Consider the following 20302-nt stretch of genomic DNA (forward strand, 5'->3'; position numbering starts at 1 on the left):
TCCCAACAATATGTCAACTGGGCTCCCGAGTGGTGCAGCGGTCTAAGACACTGCATCTCAGTGCAAGAGGTGTCACTACAGTCCCTGGTTCGATTCCAGGCTGTATCACATCCGGCCGAGATTGGGATAGGGCGGAGCACAATTGGCCCAGCATCGTCCAGGTTTGGCTGGGGTAGGCCGTCGTTGTAAATAAGAAGTTATTGTTGTAAATAAGAAGTTGCCTAGTTAAATAAAGGTTTAAAAAAATCTATATAATATCCAGCAACTTCACACAGCCATTGAAGAGGAGTGGGACAACATTCCACAGGCCATAATCAACAGCCTGATCAACTCTATGCGAAAAAGATTTGCACTGCATGATGCAAATGGTGGTCAATACCAGGTACGGACTGGTTTTCTGATCCACACCCCCAACTCTATTTTTAAAGGTATCTGTGACCAACAGATGCATATCTCTATTCCCAGTCATGTGAAATCCATAGATTAGGGCCTAATTTATTTATTTCATTTGAATGATTTCCTTATATGAACTCTAACTCTGTAAAATCTTTGAAATTGTTGCATGTTGTGTTAATTTTTGTTCATTGTAGCTATCCATCTAACTTGAATTATCTTTTCAACACCAGTAGCTAGCTAGTTGAACATGGAAAAAGATGTTGTGCTTGCCATTCAACTGCAGGAGCAGTTTGACTTCGAGGCATCCTCATACACACCAACTGATGATAACTATGGCCAAACCAGCAAAAAAATGAAAGTTGAGTCTAGCAGCAACGATGTCATTCCCTATTTATGTCCATCTTGACCTAAGTCCAGATGTGAGGGCAATGCTTCTGGAGTTCGATGACACGTTCTTCGGGGGAAAGCTCAGTGGTGTAGAAGTCAAATGGAGCCCCTGAATGATACTGTAAGTCTGAACGATTCACAGTGTTGTATCAACCATCTGATATGATAAATGTGTCTATGATTATATCTCATACATTAGATTAATGGCTGCCCATCAACTGTCAGAATTTAAAGCATGTGGGAACGTTGGCTGTCATGGCTATAACTGGCCCATGTGATTGTTTTCCTGTGGTTCATTTCCCATTATTCAATACCTGTCTCTTTATACAATCTTTAATTGTAGGTATGCAGGTGTGTGTTCTTACGAAGGAAGAGGTGGACTGTGTTTTATTCGACTCAGTGAGCCTTTACTGAAACTTAGACCCCTTTGGGATCTTGCACAGGTACTTTGACTAACCAACCTGAACCTTTTCAGATTGATGGCAATTGTATAAAATACAGTTGAAGTCGGAAGTTTATATACACTTAGGTTGGAGTCATTAAAACTTGTTTTTCAACCTCCACAAATGTATTGTTAACAAACTATAGTTTTGGCAAGTTGGTTAGGACATCTACTTCGTGCATGACTCAAGTAATTTTTCCAACAATTGTTTATAGAAAGATTATTTCACTTCTAATTCACTATATCACAGTTCCAGTGGGTCAGAAGTTTACATACACTAAGTTGACTGTGCCTTTAAACAGCTTGGAAAATTCCCGAAAATTATGTCATGGCTTTAGAAGCTTCTGATAGTCTAATTGACATAATTTGAGTCAATTGGAGGTGTACCTCCCTTTGCTTGACTTCATGGGGAAATGAAGAGAAATCACCCAAGACCTCAGAAAAAAATTGTAGACCTCCACAAGTCTGCTTCATCCTTGGGAGCAATTTCCAAACACTTGAAGGTACCACATTCAACTGTACAAACAATAGTACGCAAATAGTACAGACGCGTTCTGTCTCCTAGAGATGAACGTACTTTGGTGCGAAAAGTGCATATCAAACCCAGAACAACAGCAAAGGACCTTGTGAAGATGCTGGTAGAAACAGGTACAAAATGATCTATATTCACACTAAATATCGAGTCCTATATTGACATAACCTGAAAGGCCACTCAGCAAGGAAGAAGCCACTGCTCCAAAACCACAATATAAAAGCCAGACTACAGTTTGCAACTGCACATGGGGATAAAGATCGTACTTTTTGGAGAAATGTCCTCTGGTCTGATGAAACAAAAAATTGAACTGTTTGGCCATAATGACCATCGTCATGTTTGGAGGAAAAAGGTGGAGGCTTGCAAGCCGAAGAACACCATCCCAACCGTGAAGCACGGGGGTGGCAGCATCATGTTGTGGGGGTGCTTTGCTGCAGGAGGGACTGGTGCACTTCACAAAATAGATGGCATCATGAGGTAGGAAAATTATATGGATATATAGAAGCAACATCTCAAGACATCAGTCAGGAATGTAAAGCTTGGTCGCAAATTGGTCTTCCAAATGGACAATGATCACAAGCATACTTCCAAAGTTGTTGCAAAATGGCTTAAGGACAACAAAGTCAAGGTATTGGAGTGGCCATCACAAAGCCCTGACCTCAATCCTATAGACAATGTGTGGGCATAACGGAAAAAGCATGTGCGAATAAGGTGGCCTAGAAACCTGACTCAGTTACACCAGCTCTGTCAGGGTGAATGAGCCAAAATTCACTCAACTTATTGTGGGAAGCTTGTGGAAGGCTACCCGAAATGTTTGACCCAAGTTAAACAATTTAAAGGCAATGCTACCAAATACAAATTGAGTGTATGTGAACTTCTGACCCACTGGGAATGTGATGGAAGAAATAAAAGCTGAAATAAATAATTCTCTACTATTATTCTGACATTTCACATTCTTGAAATAAGGTGGTGATCCTAACTGATCTAAGACAGGGAATTTTTACTATGGTTAAATGTAAGGAATTGTGAAAACTGAGTTTAAATGTAGTTGGCTAAGGTCTATGTAAACTTCCGACTTCAACTGTATAACGTAAGCAAAGTAGCTGATGTAATTTCTTCAGTATAACATAACGTGGAAATAACCTGTTATTCCAGACACTTCTGCATGAGATAATCCATGCACTGCTCTTCGTGACTTAGAACAACAGAGGTCATGATGGGCATGGACCTGAGTTCTGCAAGCACATGGAAAGAATCAACCATGCCGCTGGAACTGAAATCGCAGTAAGTTATGCTGGGTGTCCCATCAATGTCAACTGTCAGTGTACTTTGTGTTAATATGTCTCTGAATCCTGAATCAACTGTGTTCCACCAGGTCTATCACACTTTCCATGATGAAGTGGATCTCTACCGTCCGCACTGATGACGGTGTGATGGGCCCTGTCAGACTCGTAAGCCCTACTTTGGATATGTGAAGAAGGTAATGAACCGTGCCCCCTCAGCCCAAGACACATTGTGGGGGGATCACCTATGCTCCTGTGGGGGCACCTATACAAAGGTCAAGTAGCCAGAGGGTTATGGAAAGAAAGTAAAAAAGACAGACAACAGCCAAGGCAAGACAGACACCAGCAAAGACAAGAAGCCTACAGACAAGCCCACAAGCAAGTGCAAAGCTTCCAGCACATCTACTACAGGTAATAGATGTCTTTTAATCTTCTAATGAGTGCTGAGAGCAGTAATATTATTTGCAATTCAAAATATGGCTTTGTGAATGTGTCTTCGTGAATCTATGAACCCTATGTTTTGGTCTCAGGCTCTGGATTACAGGATATAAGGAATATCATTCCATTCAGTGACAAAGGTTTTTTGCTTGGAGGGAGTTCACAGCCACCATCATCAACTCAAAAACCTCTTGTCAACAGTCCCACAAAACCTCTCAATACTCCTGTGTCTCCCAGACCTGTACTGTCTCCTACACCTCAGGCAACAGCTAAAGGAATCAACTCACCTGAACGGCCAGGTCTGATTATCCCACAGAAGAAGGGGAGCACCACAACCTACATAGCAGGGGTAGCCCATGGTTCCTTCAGAGGACAGAAACCACCAAAAATGTCAGCAAAACCAAGGCATTTTTAAACATCAATGGTTCACCTGCTAGGGTTTACAAACCCAACAGCACTGTGACCAAGCCACATAGTGACTCCTCAGATGCTTTAAAGACCAAACAAAGTGTTGTCCAAGGCCTTGTTAATGCCAGTGGCTGGAAGTCTGGAACTGCAGCTAGTGCTAGTACCTCCACGGTCTCAAAACCAGCAGCTGAGACCAAAAGGGCATCTTCATCTGTGGGTGGTTTGAACTTTGGGAAACCAGCCAAAAACTGCCATTTCCTCAGATACCAGACAGCCATTTCTCTGGTGTCCCGGCCGCATCAAAACCTGGGTCCCCCGAGCCTTACCATTCCAACTATTTCGAAGGCCCTGAAAATCCTAGTAGAGTCAACATTCCAGTTTCTAGGAAGAGGCCTTGGGAAGACTGAACTTCTGCTCACATCTTTGACCATCAACGTCTAGGTGTACAACGGAGGACAAAGCAGCCCCTTCTGCAGTTCAGAACAGCACTGCCAGCTCTGCAAGCCTTAATGTGACCGTCAGCGGCCCAGTATGCCAAGCCAAGGTGCAAGAGTCAATAATCAATGCACATTTAGATTCCTGTCTTTCATGAGAACGGAAACGTGAGCTGAAAGCGCAGCAACCATTTTATATTGCAAAACTTCTAACAAGTCTCAGCATAGGTGAAGTTTTAGAGTTTGTTTCCTTGAATTCAAAGCCGATTTTGCTTATAAGTTTAAATGTACTTTCTATCTCATGTAGGACTGCTGTAAGAGATACAGGTTTGAAGTTTTCCAGTTTGACTTTTGCTTGCATCTACTATGTCTTGTAGCCCATTGTTCAATTGTGAAATTCTAATTCAAACTATCCAAATGTTTTAGTGTTGGAAATGTCCTCTCTTAGGAAGAATTTATTTAATTGGTACCACTTCTACTTGATGGCTCAAGGCAATATTGCTATGACATAGGCAATTTATATAGTTGCTGCGGTCTTGAATTTGGAATATGTCTGTTTGGTATGCTGATCTGGTATTATAACATTTCACACAAGCTTGCTATTCACTGGTATGAATTTTATTTAAATAATAAAATGTTCTTACAATACCCTAAGTATCATCTGGCTGAATGTGCCTTTTCATAGTCCTCCTCAATGTCCGACTACAATGGTAGACTAATGGAAATCAATAAGAGTCTCAAGTACCCTTTCATCATATCACTAAACTAATTCAATTGACTTAAAAATGACATAATTCTCGGACACATATACTTCAACACCCATACATGCTCAGATGCTTTTGAATAGATTTCCTGCCTCCCCAAGGGTGTTGACCACCGATGAGAAATGTCTGTTGATTCACAATCAAAGAGTGCTGGATGGTTTCATGAGGACGTAACTAAGAGAGCAATGACAGTTTCCGTAAAGACAAACTTATTGTGCAATTTAATACCGATAGTGCTCTTTTCAAGTAGAGTACTATTTGAGTCTGTGGTCTCACATGCATCGAGGAATGTTTATCCTAGAATAAAACCAAGGAATATGTTATTTAGGGAAGGAAAGTGCAGGGGCAGTGGGGTGAGCTAAATGTCATAGAAGAGAGGAAGGCAGCAGAGTTCAAGGAGTCAGACCAACAATAAGACAGGCAGCTGTGTCACAACTTCTTTTCCTCCTGACCTGCAAGATACTGAGAACCACCCAGACAATTAGCACAATGACAAATAAGTAGCATATTATGGATTTTAGGAAGAAAACAGACAAAAGAGCAGCACTAAAATTAGTTGCACCCTGTTTTCTCTAGTCTGTATTTAATGTTTCCTCAGGGGTAAACTGACAATCCTTTCAGCTTGAGTGCAGTGAAAAGGCACCAGCACTCATGTTGATTATGAAGGCTGTATGGGGTAGTCACTAACTGTCCTTGTCTTGACTACACAATTTAAAAACTAATTTTGAGTTCATTTCAACTCATATTAATGCAATGCCAATTCATATAAAATAATATGTTTTAACTGAGGGAATACATGCATTCTTTAGTTTTTCACATTTAAAATGATGCATGTCAGTTGTTGAGACCTTGCTTTTTCAATTACATCTGCCATTTTTTAGGTCCTATGTGCCTCTGTGGGTTGGGCTTCATCTCTTTGTTGAGGGTCTGTTGTTAGTGAAGAAGGACCATGGATGGAAAGCCCACCATCTGTCCTTCATACTGACACCTTTGTTCTGCAGACACATACTTGTCATGATGACCTCACCCACACTCAGTAATGCCTGTTGTACTATTCTCAGTCAATGGTATTCATGTTGCACATGTCAAGTTTGTTTATTTTCCAAGTGTTCCTTTATCCTAAAGAAAATAAGCTTGAGAACTTTAATTTGATAAAATGGTGAATGATGGCTATTTGGTTCATTATAACTGTCTTCATAATAAATCATTCCACTAAATGTAGAGCTGTTATTTACTTCAGGAATAATGTCGCGTTCATGCGCGAGTCTGAACTAGGAAATTCGGACATTTCCGACTTGCTAACTGGTTGAATGCTGCACGTAACGACAACCAGTTTGTAAATCGTACTTTTCCAGGTTTCCTAGTTCCGACTAGTTCTTGAACGCAGCATACACCGCATGGATTAGATAGGACCGTCACTCGAACGAACGAAAAACACTGGTATTTAGGTTATGAATATTCAACCTCCCTTTCCTGTCCGTCACTGCGGGTAACGCCCAATCAGCCTCGAACTGTGTTAAAGGGACAGGAAGTGCGAGTTAGCCAGAGCTCGAAAGGAGAAGATTACTGCTGTCTGGTGTCAACGACTGCTGCATGTTGTTTGTCGGAGATGTGCTTTTCATTCCCGAATGTGGTGATTTATAACGACTAAAACTGAAAGTACTGTATTTGTTTGAGTGAGAGGGGGAAAAAAAGTTTAACGATGAACGGTAAATCTGCGAATGGCACAGCGGGCGGAACACTGGCCTCCATTGAGGGGCTACCCCCACTGCCAAAGAGCCTAAGCGGCTTGCTGAATTCAAGTGGCGGGTCTTGGAGAGAGATGGAGAGGATGTATGCAAAGAAAACCATGATCCAAGACGACCTTAGCCGTGGGCGAAACAATTCCGACAATCTGCTTGCAAATAAACCGGCCAATCTTGATGCGGCTTTAGCACTCCTCCGAAAAGAAATGGTAAGAAGTGAAGGGGAGGTGAACAATATATGATCGCAAACAGAATCGTGGGGGGTTCCTTTATGAGGTGAAATGAGAGTAACAGCTGTTCTGACAGAATCAAGAAATCACTTCGTTACTGTTAATTACTTCATGGTCTAATTAGTATCCCAGCTCTTATGGTCGGCGTTAACACGTAAACCAACAATTTTACGCTGGCAGTTGCCAATGTATGTGTTAACATTTGCAACGTTAGCTAGTAACGGTGCCACAACAATGGCACATTTATACATTGTTGCTTGTAGAATTTGATAGCCTACATTTATACCATGGCAGCTCTGCCAGTTTGGTTTCATATGAAAGCCTACACAAGCTATACTCCATTGATTTGTGTGAAGAAGATTATGAGTATCTCTTTAAAAGTTTACAAATCAAACTTTTTCAGCCTCACTGTAGGCCTATCCTCCGTTGGGATTAATATTTGAACCCATAAAATATTTCTGCTTAATTGAGAGAGAAAAAAAATATAGTTAAAGGCATGAAGCACCTCTGCCAACGTTTGTCTAATTGCTAACGGTTAGGCATAAGTATAGTATCAAGCACCTGTTTGGGAGGTCTTAAAATAATTCTGGGGTCATTTTTATCTTTCCAGGTGGGATTGCGTCAGCAGGATATGTCTTTGCTGTGTCAGCTCTGGTCCCTCCATGAGTCAATCCAAGAGTACAAAGGCAGTTGCCAGGATCTCAGCGCCGGTCATGGGATAGAGAACGGCTACTTTGACGAAGATGATGAATACTACCAGGAGACCAGCACAACACCAACTGACCAACCGGAGGGAAGTGGGGCAACATCTCCCAAAAATGGGACAAGCAAGGATTCCTGGCTACAAGACTCTTTTCACATCACCATTTGAGTGACCCAAGAGCTGAGCTGTTTGCTCCTCAGCTTGACTCTACACGTTTGAGGCAATACGCTTTTTTTATAAAGAACTGTGCCATGCATTGAGTTTTGCTGGCTTATAGTCCTTTTTCAGCAGACTTTTTTTTCATATAAATATATACAGAAATTCATTATTTATTATAAATGTTTTTTCCCTTATTACTATGGACATTGGGAGTTTTCTATGATTGGGTAGTATGTACTTCCAAGCTCCTTGTCATCTTCACAATGTTTACAGGATTGAAATCCCAGACAGCGGGACAGTCTTGATAAACAAAATGGATGGGATTCCTGTCCCTGCAATCAGGGGAGGAAATCAACTTTTAGATGGCATGTAGTGGCAGCTGTGACTGGTTTGTGTTGTTGCATAGGCAGGAGAAAAGTATAAAATGCTGGAAATTGCTTACTTCTGGAAGGGTTTAAAAAACAGGGGTAAGTAAAGCATGTGCTTCTCAGAAGCCCTGTTTATGGTGTGCAGACACCAGACTGTGCTTCCTTTCATAATGTGCTGTGGCTCCATACCTTTTCAGTTAATAGTTGTTCAATGAGACTGGGAAGTCTGCATTGTTGAATTAAGTACAGTTGCTTCCATAAACCTTGTTTTCAATTAACTCAATACAGGGTACCCATTACGAAGTCAAAGTATGTTGACCCCACTAGGACATGCATTTAGTGCACGTATGGCAATGTTGACTAGTCTCCCATAGCCAACTGACCCCTATCTTGAGTTTCTATGCGCACTCAACATTTAATAGCATAGACCGTAGCAAAATTATTTAAGCTAGAAATGCATTCTTTGACAATTTTGTGTGTAAACTGGTCCACAATTCATGTGCTTCTGGTACGTAAAACCAAAGAGTATATTTGATGCTCGTTTGCTGAAATGTATTTGGTTTTAGGTAAGATACTGTAAAATGCAATGCTCTTCCTGATGCATCTAGTCCGTTTACTCTCCGAACAATATATCAAGAATGTTTTGTAATACAGGTGGTTGATCTGTTAAGTATGTTTTCTTCACTGATTTAATGCAATTGAACAATATACAAATCAGAGGACGATTGGAGGTCATTAACAGCATGCTTTCAAAATGGGGAGTTGAAAGAATGTTCACGGTACCTATGCCTCAATGTGAGTGATCATGTACTGAGTTTCTACCTCCAGCTTCACTGTAAATGTATATTACCACCACCAGCCGCAAATTGAAAATCTGTATTTAAACAGAATACTTAATCTCCATTTAGTGCCTTTTTTGGTCTCAGACCTTGGTTATTGTTGTCTGTCCCTTCAACTCACAGCACTTTTCTCAACCTGGTCATGTCTTTTTGACAGTCTCATGGCAAACATGTTGTGCACTGCATACTGTAACTCCAGTTACTAGTTCAATTCCCACCTAAAAGGAAACCTTATGTTCATCAGTGTCAATCCAAATATGAAATGTACATGAGCATCCTGATTACTTCCTTTTTCATGTGGCAATATCCAGATGGATATTGTCTTGATTTCATCCAATCAGAAAGCTGTGTTCTTGTACCACAGTTCATCTCAAGTTGTTGTCTCTGAATTGAAATCTACAGACCTAAAGGAGTCAATATAGGCCTCAAGGCAAGAAAATTAAACATTGATTTCAGTCTAGTGGCACGGTCAAGGTAGATGAATCTGTCATCAAAGGAATAATATATGCATTTCATCTATGAATCTGTGGAGGATTTAAAAATATATTGTGTTCCCTCAGATACAAAACTCTGTGTATTTTGTATCCATTCCTCATGTTTGTTATTTTTCTGCGAATGACCATACTACTGTTTTTGGAAGATTGTTATTATGCTCATGTGATAGCTATACTTATGGATTTAATAAAATGACTTGATACTCCGATTTGTGTGTTATTCCTGCATGAAACTCATTCAATGAGGCAACTGAACACAACTGTCTACTGTGTAGCTCTAAAATGAGCTTTGGCTTTACGGGTCAGCACTCACCACTTTTAAAGTGTATTGATCAACTTTAGATCAATGCACTTCCTGAGAGTAAATTTAAATAGTTTAGTTTTATAGCTGCTATAGAGACATCCTTTGTGTTTTGGAGAATTGTTCACAACTTATGCTGTTCATTTTAATCTCTTCAAAAGAGGCATCCCTGAAGTTGCTATATAATTTACATCTAAACTCGTGAAAAAAAAAGCGTCTCTTTTTCAGGACCCTGTCTTTCAAAGATCATTTGTAAAAACCCAAATAACTTCACAGATCTCCATTGCAGAGAGTTTAAACACTGTTTCCCATGCTTGTTCAATGAACCATAAACAATTAATGAACATGCACCTGTGGAACAGTCGTTAAGACACTAACAGCTTACAGGTCACAGTTATGAAAACTTAGGACAATAAAGAGGGCTTTCTGCTGAGTGAAAAATACCAAAAGAAAGATGCCCAGGGTCCCTGCTCATCTGCGTGAACGTGCCTTAGGCATGATGCAAGGAGGCATGAGGACTGCAGATGTGGCCAGGGCAATAAATAGCAATGTCCGTACGGTGAGATCCCTAAGACAGCGCTACAGGGAGACAGGACGGACAGCTGATCGTCCTCGCAGTGGCAGACCACGTGTAACAACACCTGCACCACAGGATCGGTACATCCGAACATCAACTGCCCGAGTTACACCAGGAATGCATAATCCATTCATCAGTGCTCAGACTGTCCGCAATAGGCTAAAAGAGGCTGGACTGAGGGCTTGTAGGCCTGTTGTAAGGCAGGTCCTCACCAGACATCACCGGCAACAACGTCGCCTATGGGCACAAGCCCACCATAGCTGGACCAGACAGGACTGGCAAAAAGTGCTCTTCACTGACGAGTCGCGGTTCTGTCTCACCAGGGGTGATGGTCGGATTCGCATTTATCGTCGAAGGAATGAGCGTTACACCGAGGCCTGTACTCTGGAGCGGGATCGATTTGGAGGTGGAGGGTCCGTCATGGTCTGGAGCGGTGTGTCACAGCATCATCGGTCTGAGCTTGTTGTTATTGCAGGCGATCTCAACGCTGTGCATTACAGGGAAGACATCCTCCTCCCTCATGTGATACCCTTCCTGCAGGCTCATCCTGACTGCTCCAGACTGCTCGTTCTGTGCGTGATTTCCTGCAAGACAGGAATGTCAGTGTTCTGCCATGGCCAGCGAAGAGCCCGGATCTCAATCCCATTGAGCACATCTGGAACCTGTTGGATCAGAGTGTGAGGGCTAGGGCTATTCCCCCCAGAAATGTCTGGGAACTTGCAGGTGCCTTGGTGGAAGAGTGGGGTAACATCTCACAGCAAGAACTGGCAAATCTGGTGCAGTCCATGAGGAGATGCACTGCAGTACTTAATGCAGCTGTTGGCCACACCAGTTACTGACTGTTACTTTTGATTTTCACTCCCCTTTCACTCACTTTGTTCAGGGACACATTATTCAATTTTTGTTAGTCACTGTCTGTGGAACTTGTTCAGTTTATGCCTCAGTTGTTGAATCTTGTTATGTTCATTCAAATATTTACACATTTGCTGAAAATAAATGCAGTTGACAGTGAGAGGATGTTTATTTTTTTGCTGAGTTTATATGTACAGCTGAAGGTAACATTGTTATTGTCTCATACTGAAAACTAAGAAGCAAAGCTTCTGGAATTTGCAGTTTAGGTGAAGTAGAGAGCTATTGCACAATATGGCTATGTAAGTGTTTTCTTATCAGGTCAAGGCTCCGTAGACAAGTCATGTGATCAACACTGGTGGACCCTCAGATAGTTACCCTGTTACTGTATCTTCTCACAGACAGAGAGCAACGGTCAACCATCGTTATAAAGCAACCAATCCGGCTGGGCAGCTAAAATTAAGGCAGATCTGAATGAATCTCCTCTTCACACACTCACACTTCATACACCAGCGTGTGTCCCTTAGAGTACAATATGAGCTACTTGTATTCAAAGGAGAAGTAGGGGTAAATATTGACTAGCATGAAGTGCCCTTTTGGCAGTGGTGGAAAAAGTACCCAGTTTTCCTACTTGAGTAAAAGTAAAGATACCCTAATTGAAAATGACTCAAGTAAAAGTGAAAGTCACCCAGTAAAATCCTACTTGAGTAAAAGTTTTAAAGTATTTGGTTTTAAATATACTTAAGTATCAAAAGTAAATGTAATTGCTCAAATATACTTAAGTATCAAAAGTAAAAGTATAAATAATTTCAAATTCCTTATATTAAGTAAACCAGACAGCACCATTTCTTATTTTTTAAAGTTACGGATAGCCAGGGTCACGCTCCAACAGTCAGACATAATTTACAAACTAAGCATTTTTGTTTAGTGAGTCCGCCAGATCAGAGGCAGTATGGATGACCAGGGATGTTCTCTTGATAAGTGTGTGAATTAAACAATTTTCCTGTCCTGCTAAGCATTCAAAATGTATCAAGTACTTTTGGGTTTCAGGAAAATGTATGGACTAGAAATTAGGTAATTTTCTTTAGGAATGTAGTGAAGTGAAAGTAAAAGTTGTCAAAAATATAAATAGTAAAGTAAAGTACAGATACCCCAAAACATTTCTTAAGTAATACTTTCAAGTATTTTTTACTTAAGTACTTTACACCACTGCCTTTTGGAATGCAGCCTGTAGTGAACATGCCTCTGTGCTGGGCTGAGCACCTGTTTAAGAGATTGTGGTAGATTAACATAATCTTGATTGAAAGCAAATCCAAGGTATGTGTAATTCTGCTGCTGGGGTGGGACAGTTTACAACACAAGCAATGGGCTATGTACAACTGGGCTGTGCCAACATTCATAGACCACAAACACACTGCTCACCACAAAGCTTGAGCAATTAATGGGAAATAACACCAATAAATCCCCTTGGTTCTGCTAACGCCAGAAAACTAATACAGCTCAGGAATTTTCAGATGTATCCTTGAAGTTTGGTTTTATTCAGAAATATGATGAACACAAAACTAAAAACATCAAACAATTGTTGATGAACACTTACATTACTGGCAATCAAATATGGTGTGATTAGAAGCACATATGACCTTTATTGTGTCAACAGATGTGCTGTCTGAAACCTTGGTTAACTTTTCCAGAGGGTTTTGAAAAGCTGATTGAGAGTTTACAGCCCAGCTTTGGCACAGAACAGTCAGCCCTCCTTCAGTGATCCTGGACCTGGCTGGCACTATCCTCATGAGCTTACACTAAGCTCTTCTTCATCTCCTTCACGGAGATAGAGAATTACAACTGCAAATTCTCTATTCTTCATGACATCTTTTGTCCCAATGACTCAAATGTTGTTTCCCTTTAACAGCACATTTATGCACTGGTCTCAACATTCTAATAGCTCTGATGTGATTCTCGTTATACTAAACTGATTATCCAGACTCATGATCTACCACTACACCAGGTTGAATAATGCTGCACTCACTACACGCTTGCTGGAACACTTTCAGCATGTGTGCTTAAAATCAAATCAAATGTATTTATATAGCCCTTCTTACATCAGCTGATATCTCAAAGTGCTGTACAGAAACCCAGCCTAAAACCCCAAACAGCAAGCAATGCAGGTGTAGAAGCACGGTGGCTAGGAAAACCTCCCTAGAAAGGCCAAAACCTAGGAAGAAACCAGGCTATGAGGGGTGGCCAGTCCTCTTCTCGCTGTGCCGGGTGGAGATTATAACAGAACATGGGCAAGATGTTCAAATATTCATAAATGACCAGCATGGTGAAATAATAATAATCACAGTAGTTGTCGAGGGTGCAGCAAGTCAGCACCTCAGGAGTAAATGTCAGTTGGCTTTTCAAAGCCGATCATTTAGAGTATCTCTACCGCTCCTGCTGTCTCTAGAGAGTTGAAAACAGCAGGTCTGGGACAGGTAGCACGTCCGGTGAACGGGTCAGGGTTCCATAGCCACAGGCAGAACAGTTGAAACTGCAGCAGCAGCACGGCCAGGTGGACTGGGGACAGCAAGGAGTCATCATGCCAGGTAGTCCTGAGGCATGGTCCTAGGGCTCAGGTCCTCCTAGAGAGAGAAAGAGAGAATTAGAGAGAGCATACTTCAATTCACACAGGACACCGGATAAGACAGGAGAAGTACTCCAAATATAACAAACTGACCCTAGCCCCCGTCCAACACATAAACTACTGCAGTATAAATACTGGAGGCTGAGACAGGAGGGGTCAGGAGACACTGTGGCCCCATCCGAAGATACCCCCGGACAGGGTCAAACAGGAAGGATATAACCCCACCCACTTTGCCAAAGCACAGCCCCCACACCACTAGAGTGATATCTTCAACCACCAACTTACCATCCTGAGACAAGGCCGAGTATAGCCCACAAAGATCTCTGCCACGGCACAACCCAAGGGGGGGCGCCAACCCAGACAGGAAGATCACGTCAGTGACTCAACCCACTCAAGTGACGCACCCCTCCCAGGGACGGCATGAAAGAGCACCAGTAAGCCAATGACTCAGCCCCTGTAATAGGGTTAGAGGCAGAGAATCCCAGTGGAGAAGGGGGAACCGGCCAGGCAGAGACAGCTGCCTGTCTCCAAGGCTTACTACAGGGGTTGAAACCAGTTTGATTTCACAAGCAGTGGAATGTCTTTCAAAACATGGATCTACAATTACCCGCGACCACCTGAGGCCTTTCATAACACATTCCCCCTGTTTGAAGGCACCGGGCTGGGTCAGCACGTCAGGCATTAGAGATGATTTATTTGAGATGACACATTTCCCGTAAGTGACCGCCACTGCTCTTTAGAATACACATCGCCAATTTACTTGTTATATTAGCGTACAGTATGTGTCCGAGGAACATGTGGTGTTTAATCTCTGTTCTAGCATTGTTGTTTACATTTCCATTCACTTGACATGCCTTGTTGTTTGGAAAAGGTACCGATTCTCACTATTCATTCAAGATACTCCTCTTACTATTTTCTCCCCTTATTCCACATGCTTGCAAGGCAAGCAGTCTAAAAACAATGACTATTTGTCATCCTGGACCATCCACGGACAGATGCTCAGATCCACTTGAGGTATCCTTGTAAGGATACCAAACAAAACATTTCAAGGCATAGTTCACTCAACGATGTAAAGGCTTGTTACAACTTGTGAGCACAACATGAATCCTGAACCGAGTTATGGCAGGAATGACAAAAATTAAACATTAAACATTTGATCACTGTACAAAAAGGAGAAACAAAAGACCAGTTCGAAAAATCTCTAAGCACAAAACAATGAGTAATCAAAAATATTATTTTATTCACACTGACTTCAGGCTCTGTCTGCATACAATAATAGCATTTTTGGAGGACATTAGTGTGCTTCATACAGTTAAGAAACGCCAACAAAGCAACTGGCTTTGGTCAGAAAAAATATAAAGGCTCTGTGTATGCACTACTTAACCAATAAGGTCTCAAGGGACCTTAGCATATACATTGCCTTCAGAAAGTATACCCCTTGACTTCTTCCATATTTTGTTGTGTTACAGCCAGTATTTTGTTTTTCAGTCATTTACACACAATACACCATAATGACAAACTGAAAACATGTTTTTAGAAATGTTTGCTAATTTATTGAAAATTAAATACAGAAATATTTAATTTACATAAGTATGCAAACCCCTTAATCAATACTCTGCAGAAGCACAACCATTCTCAGGTCTTGTCATAGATTTTCAAGCAGATTTAAGTCAAAACTGTAACTCGGCCACTCGGGAACATTCGCTGTCTTCTTGGTAAGCTACTCCAGTATAGTTTCGGCCATCTCCCAGTGTCTGGTGGAACGCAGACAGAACCAGGTTTTCCTCTAGGATGTGCCTGTACTTAGCTCCATTATGTTTCTTTTTTATACTGAAAAACTCCCCAATCCTTAACAATTACAAGCATACCCATAATCTGATGCAGCCACCACTATGCTTGAAAATATGGAGAGTGATACACTGTAATGTGTTGTATTGGATTTCTCCCAAACATAACACTTTTTATTCAGGACAAAAAGTGAATTGCTTTGCCACATTTTTTGCAGTATTACTTTAATGCCTTGTTGCAAATGCATGTCTTGGAATATTTGTATTCTGTTCAGGCTTCCTTCTTTTCACTCTGTCAATTAAGTTAGTATTGTGGAGTAGCTACAATTTTGTTGTTCCATCCTCAGCTTTCTAATATCACAGCCATTAAACCCTGTAACAATTTTAAAGTCACAATTGGATTCATGGTGAAATCCCTGAGCCTTTTTTTCCTCTCCGGTAACTGAGTTAGGAAGGACACTTGTAGTGACTGGGTGTATTGATACACTATGAAAAGTGTAATTAATAACTTCACCATGCTCAAAGAGATATTCAATGTGTGCTTTTTAAAAATTGTACCCATCTACCAATAGGTGCCTTTATTTTGGAAAACCTCCCTGGTCTTTGTGGTTGAATCTGTGCTTGAAATTCTCTGCTCGACTGAGGGACCTTATAGATAATTGTATGTGTGGGGTACAGAGATGAGGTAGTCATTCAAAAATCATGTTTAACACTATTATTGAACACAGAGTCCTGAACTTATTTAGGCTTGCCATAACAAAGTGGTTGAATACTTACTAACTCTAGATATTCAGATTTTCATTTTTGATGAATTCCACTTTGACATTATGAGGTATTATGTGTAGGTCAGTGACAAAAATATCTTAATTTAATCCATTTTAAATTCTGGCTGTAACACAAGAAAATGTGGAAAAAGTCAAGGGGTGTGAATACTTTCTGAAGGCACTGTAAAGCCACCCTCTGTGAACATGTGTGTCAAATGCTTATTATTCCACAGCTCCTATACTTAATCATATAGGCTGCATCACCAAGAGAGTATTGCTCTCTTTTACCGTACAACTTCAATGAAATAAGGCATTCAAGGCAATACGTGTGATTGCTCTCTCATCTGTTCCATATCAAAATATTTGTTGCTTATACACAGCCTGTGGGTTTTGGCATCGCACAGATTAAAGAATATGTTCAATATGTCCTTTCTAAGGTGGTAGGTATTTCACAAATAGCCTCAGGAATGCTCAGTATCCTTATTAACTCCAATACCAACAGAGAGGTTTTTGTCAGTGTTTGACTATATGACTAGGCACACTCCACACAGCACTGATAGTTCCCCTCACCGCTCTCTGGTCCCGGGTATAATAGGCGCCATTGTAACAGTGTGTTCTTTAGGACCGGCCTGAAACAGGTCACTGGAACGGCAGGATGTCCGGTATGCTCCATGGAAGTGTCTGAAATGCCTGGGCTATGCAGGTCTCCAATAGCAGACCCACACACACAGCCAGCGGGGAGAGCCTTCTGCTGCAGTATAGAATGACTGGAGAAGAGAGGAAATGATCAGAACACAAACATGACAATATGCAGGAAAAGTACTTGTTTTGAACAACTTCACATCATGTTAATCTCCTACTTGCTGTAGAATTGAGAAATACTGCCATCAGTACAATAAACTATGAATTCTACAGAAATCCAATATCAATAAAATGTATTCATAAAGCCCTTTTTACATCAGCAGTTGTCACAGCGTGCTTAAACAGAAACCCAGCCTAAAACCCAAAGAGCAAACAATGCAGATGTAGAAGCACAGTGGCTAGGAAAAACTCCCTAGAAAGGCACGAACCTAGGAAAAAACCTTGAGAGGAACAAGGCTCTGAGCGGTGGCCAGTCCTCTTCTGGCTGTGCCGGGTGGAGAATATAGTACATGGCCATTAAAGCCAGATCGTTCTTCAAGATGTTCAAACATTCATAGATGACCAACAGGGTCAAATAATAATCAGGGCGGTTATAGAGGGTGCAACAGATCAGCACCTCATGAGTAAATGTCAGTTGGCTTTCCATAGCCGAGCATTTAGAGGTTGAGACAGTATGTGCAGTAGAGAGAGCGAGAGGGGGAGTGAGAGAGGGGGGAAGGGTGGAAACCGCAGGTCCAGAACAAGGTAGCACAACTGTCGAAGAGGTCAGGGTTCCATAGCCGCAGGCAGAAATGCAAAAACTGGACCAGCAGCACGACAAGGGCCATTACCCTGTGTATTATGAAAAACCACAGGGGCCACACAGAGACTAGTGCTTGCTTTGGGGGCCTGATTGTTGGGTGAAAAAAAACATAAAACATAATGGTAATGCAGTTTTAGTGAATGAATGTATTCGTTATGGACAATTTTGGGACCATTTATAACTATTTAGTAACTAGAGAATAACATAATTCATGTTCGAACATGGATTTTCAAGCTAGGAGTAAGAGCTGCCATCTGCTGGTGCGCATCAATGCTCCTGCTCCTAATCATTACCCTGTGAGCTGATGGTTTCTATTTTAATAAAACATGACTGATGTGAAAAGTAGATAGATATGGGGCTCGATGTGTGAAGTAGGTTATTTACTAGTATCAATAATGAGTTATGAGAACTTTTCAATCCAATTCATTCGCTGAATTAACAGGAACAGAGATGGCGCTAAATGTGAGTGACTCTAATGGAAGAATTGGTACACTGAGGGAGGAGTTGGCTAATGTACCTCTGATAGCCTGAGAGTTGGACGTGAGCACAAACAGTTTGATGAGGCTGAAACAGAGCGGGGAATAGTCATGCTCCCATATGACTATAGGGATGAGCAGAATGTTGCCATAGCTGGACAGCAGTATGGCTTTCAGCATTAAGCTCAGTTCAAAGTCCTAGCCAAGCAGCATCTAAACCAGTTAAAGGACAGCACTCCGACAGAGAACGCACCCAATTCTGTAGACAAATGAACATTAAATCAGTACCAACCAGCAGAAGACTGTCATTTGTATGGAATCATTGTGAAAAGAAAGCAGAATTTGTCACTTCAACCAGACTTGGAAACATTGTTATAACATTGATATTAACATTGTCATATGCATGTTTGTTGATGAGTGCATGAGTTGTTATAGTAATAATGTGCTTTTTCCATGAGCAATACACCAAGAGCTGCCATCCCAAACATTCCCATTCGTTGGTGTATCTAATGATGTCTGCAGGGTCATTGTTCTGTTCAAATCCCTGCATTTGTGACCACCTCAGGTAGGACTCACACAGCAGGCAAAACACACACAGCTTCTAGTGAATCTATAGAGGAAACCATCAATAAGACATACCATCATGTCTTGTGTCTCTCAGCAGAGAAAATGAAAATTCAACGCAACGTGCATCAAGTCTCATCCATTTTTGAAAGCATGCACTGTAATCTGACTCTGGTGAATCTTTATTTGAGAGTCTTACTGTACATACATTCAATGTAATGCTGAACAGAATGTGTGTGAAGGCTTGAGTTTAGCATAAAATGGCACCAATCAGAATAATGACTGATCAGATTCAATGTACTTGTCCACAGGCCTTTGGAAGGATTCCTGAAAGAAGTAGAGACATTTACCCATTTCAGACAGAAGATGTGGTATGTTACCTGTAAAAAAATATAAAGCCATGTTTATATGACCCCTATTCGAACAGTCCCTTATTTACCACTGAATTGCAGGTATAATCCTTTTACATATCATTGGGTACCTGGCAAATTGGGAGGGGTGTTGTTAAACCATGGGGGCTGTTTGCAGTTCGAATTTGGGAGGTGTTAAACAATGGAAGTGTTAATGGATTTACCTGCAAAAAGCAGAGAACCATTCAAACAGACCCGACACCTGTATTTTGGTTACATGGTATATCCAGGAATCATGTCGAGGTCTTTTGGTGGCTTTTATTTTCCACGTTTTTTACTCCGTACCCCTTTCAGATATACGAAATGGCTGTTATAAAAATGCAGGCATGGTAAATTAGTGGGATTTTGGGCTGTGCATGAAAGAGATAAAACAGGCACTCCACACCAAGCATTTCTCTAGCTTCTATGGCTAAACTAGTTAGACAGTTTACTGTTTAATCTGTTATAAGGTTAGAGACCCAACCTCTTACCAGAAATGTCAGCTAATAACTTGAATAGAAAACAAAACCCCAGCAAACTACACCGCTGGCAGTGACAGCTCCCTTCATTTCTAGCTAGCCTAGCATCATCAGTTAGGTAATATCTAAACCAGGAAATTAATATGGGCCAGCTAGTTAACTCACACATATTATTATCTTCAAGATCCCATTACTGTAACCTTTGCGAAGCTCGTGCGCGTCCTTATTGCATTCAAAACATCTAAAGAACCCATTTGCCATTCTGTTTTATGTTGGCAACTTGGCAACGATAAGCAACCAGCTTGAGGAATCTGACTTCCTGGATTTCTGCATGATTGGTCGGGAAATGTAGTCGTTTGCAGTTTGGCTAGCGGTTTGGGTCAAAAGGGGGCGTAGGTACCCTGGAACTACATTACCAATGTTCCCG

General features: G+C 41.3%; 1 protein-coding gene and 2 pseudogenes across 2 annotated transcripts; 2 read left to right on the plus strand and 1 right to left on the minus strand.

The window, feature by feature from the left end:
* The first annotated feature begins 563 nt into the window (after positions 1-563).
* On the plus strand, positions 564-3783 carry LOC118397869 (DNA-dependent metalloprotease SPRTN-like; annotated as a pseudogene).
* A 2823-nt stretch (positions 3784-6606) lies between these two features.
* Positions 6607-9831, plus strand: fam89a (family with sequence similarity 89 member A). The gene is made up of 2 exons (XM_035794227.2): positions 6607-7038; positions 7670-9831. Exons 1-2 carry the CDS (start codon positions 6787-6789, stop codon positions 7928-7930), a joined length of 513 nt encoding a protein of 170 aa, XP_035650120.2. The 5' UTR covers positions 6607-6786; the 3' UTR covers positions 7931-9831.
* Positions 9832-11497: 1666 nt separating this feature from the next.
* On the minus strand, positions 11498-20302 carry LOC118397870 (protein ARV1-like; annotated as a pseudogene). Its single transcript, XR_008069484.1, has 6 exons — positions 20041-20302; positions 19216-19334; positions 18772-19053; positions 18485-18641; positions 17094-17290; positions 11498-13970 (listed from the first exon to the last, which is right to left on the minus strand). The product of XR_008069484.1 is annotated as a protein ARV1-like (transcript).

Source organism: Oncorhynchus keta, chromosome 19 (assembly GCF_023373465.1).
Source record: "Oncorhynchus keta strain PuntledgeMale-10-30-2019 chromosome 19, Oket_V2, whole genome shotgun sequence".
Lineage (NCBI taxonomy): Eukaryota > Metazoa > Chordata > Actinopteri > Salmoniformes > Salmonidae > Oncorhynchus > Oncorhynchus keta.

What these genes read in the sequence shown, in the direction of transcription:
- fam89a (XM_035794227.2), top strand. Translation starts at nt 6,787, where the DNA reads ATGAACGGTAAATCTGCGAATGGCACAGCGGGCGGAACACTGGCCTCC. An exon ending in CACTCCTCCGAAAAGAAATG is followed by an intron (nt 7,039 to 7,669) that starts GTAAGAAGTGAA and finishes TTATCTTTCCAG; the next exon opens with GTGGGATTGCGTCAGCAGGA.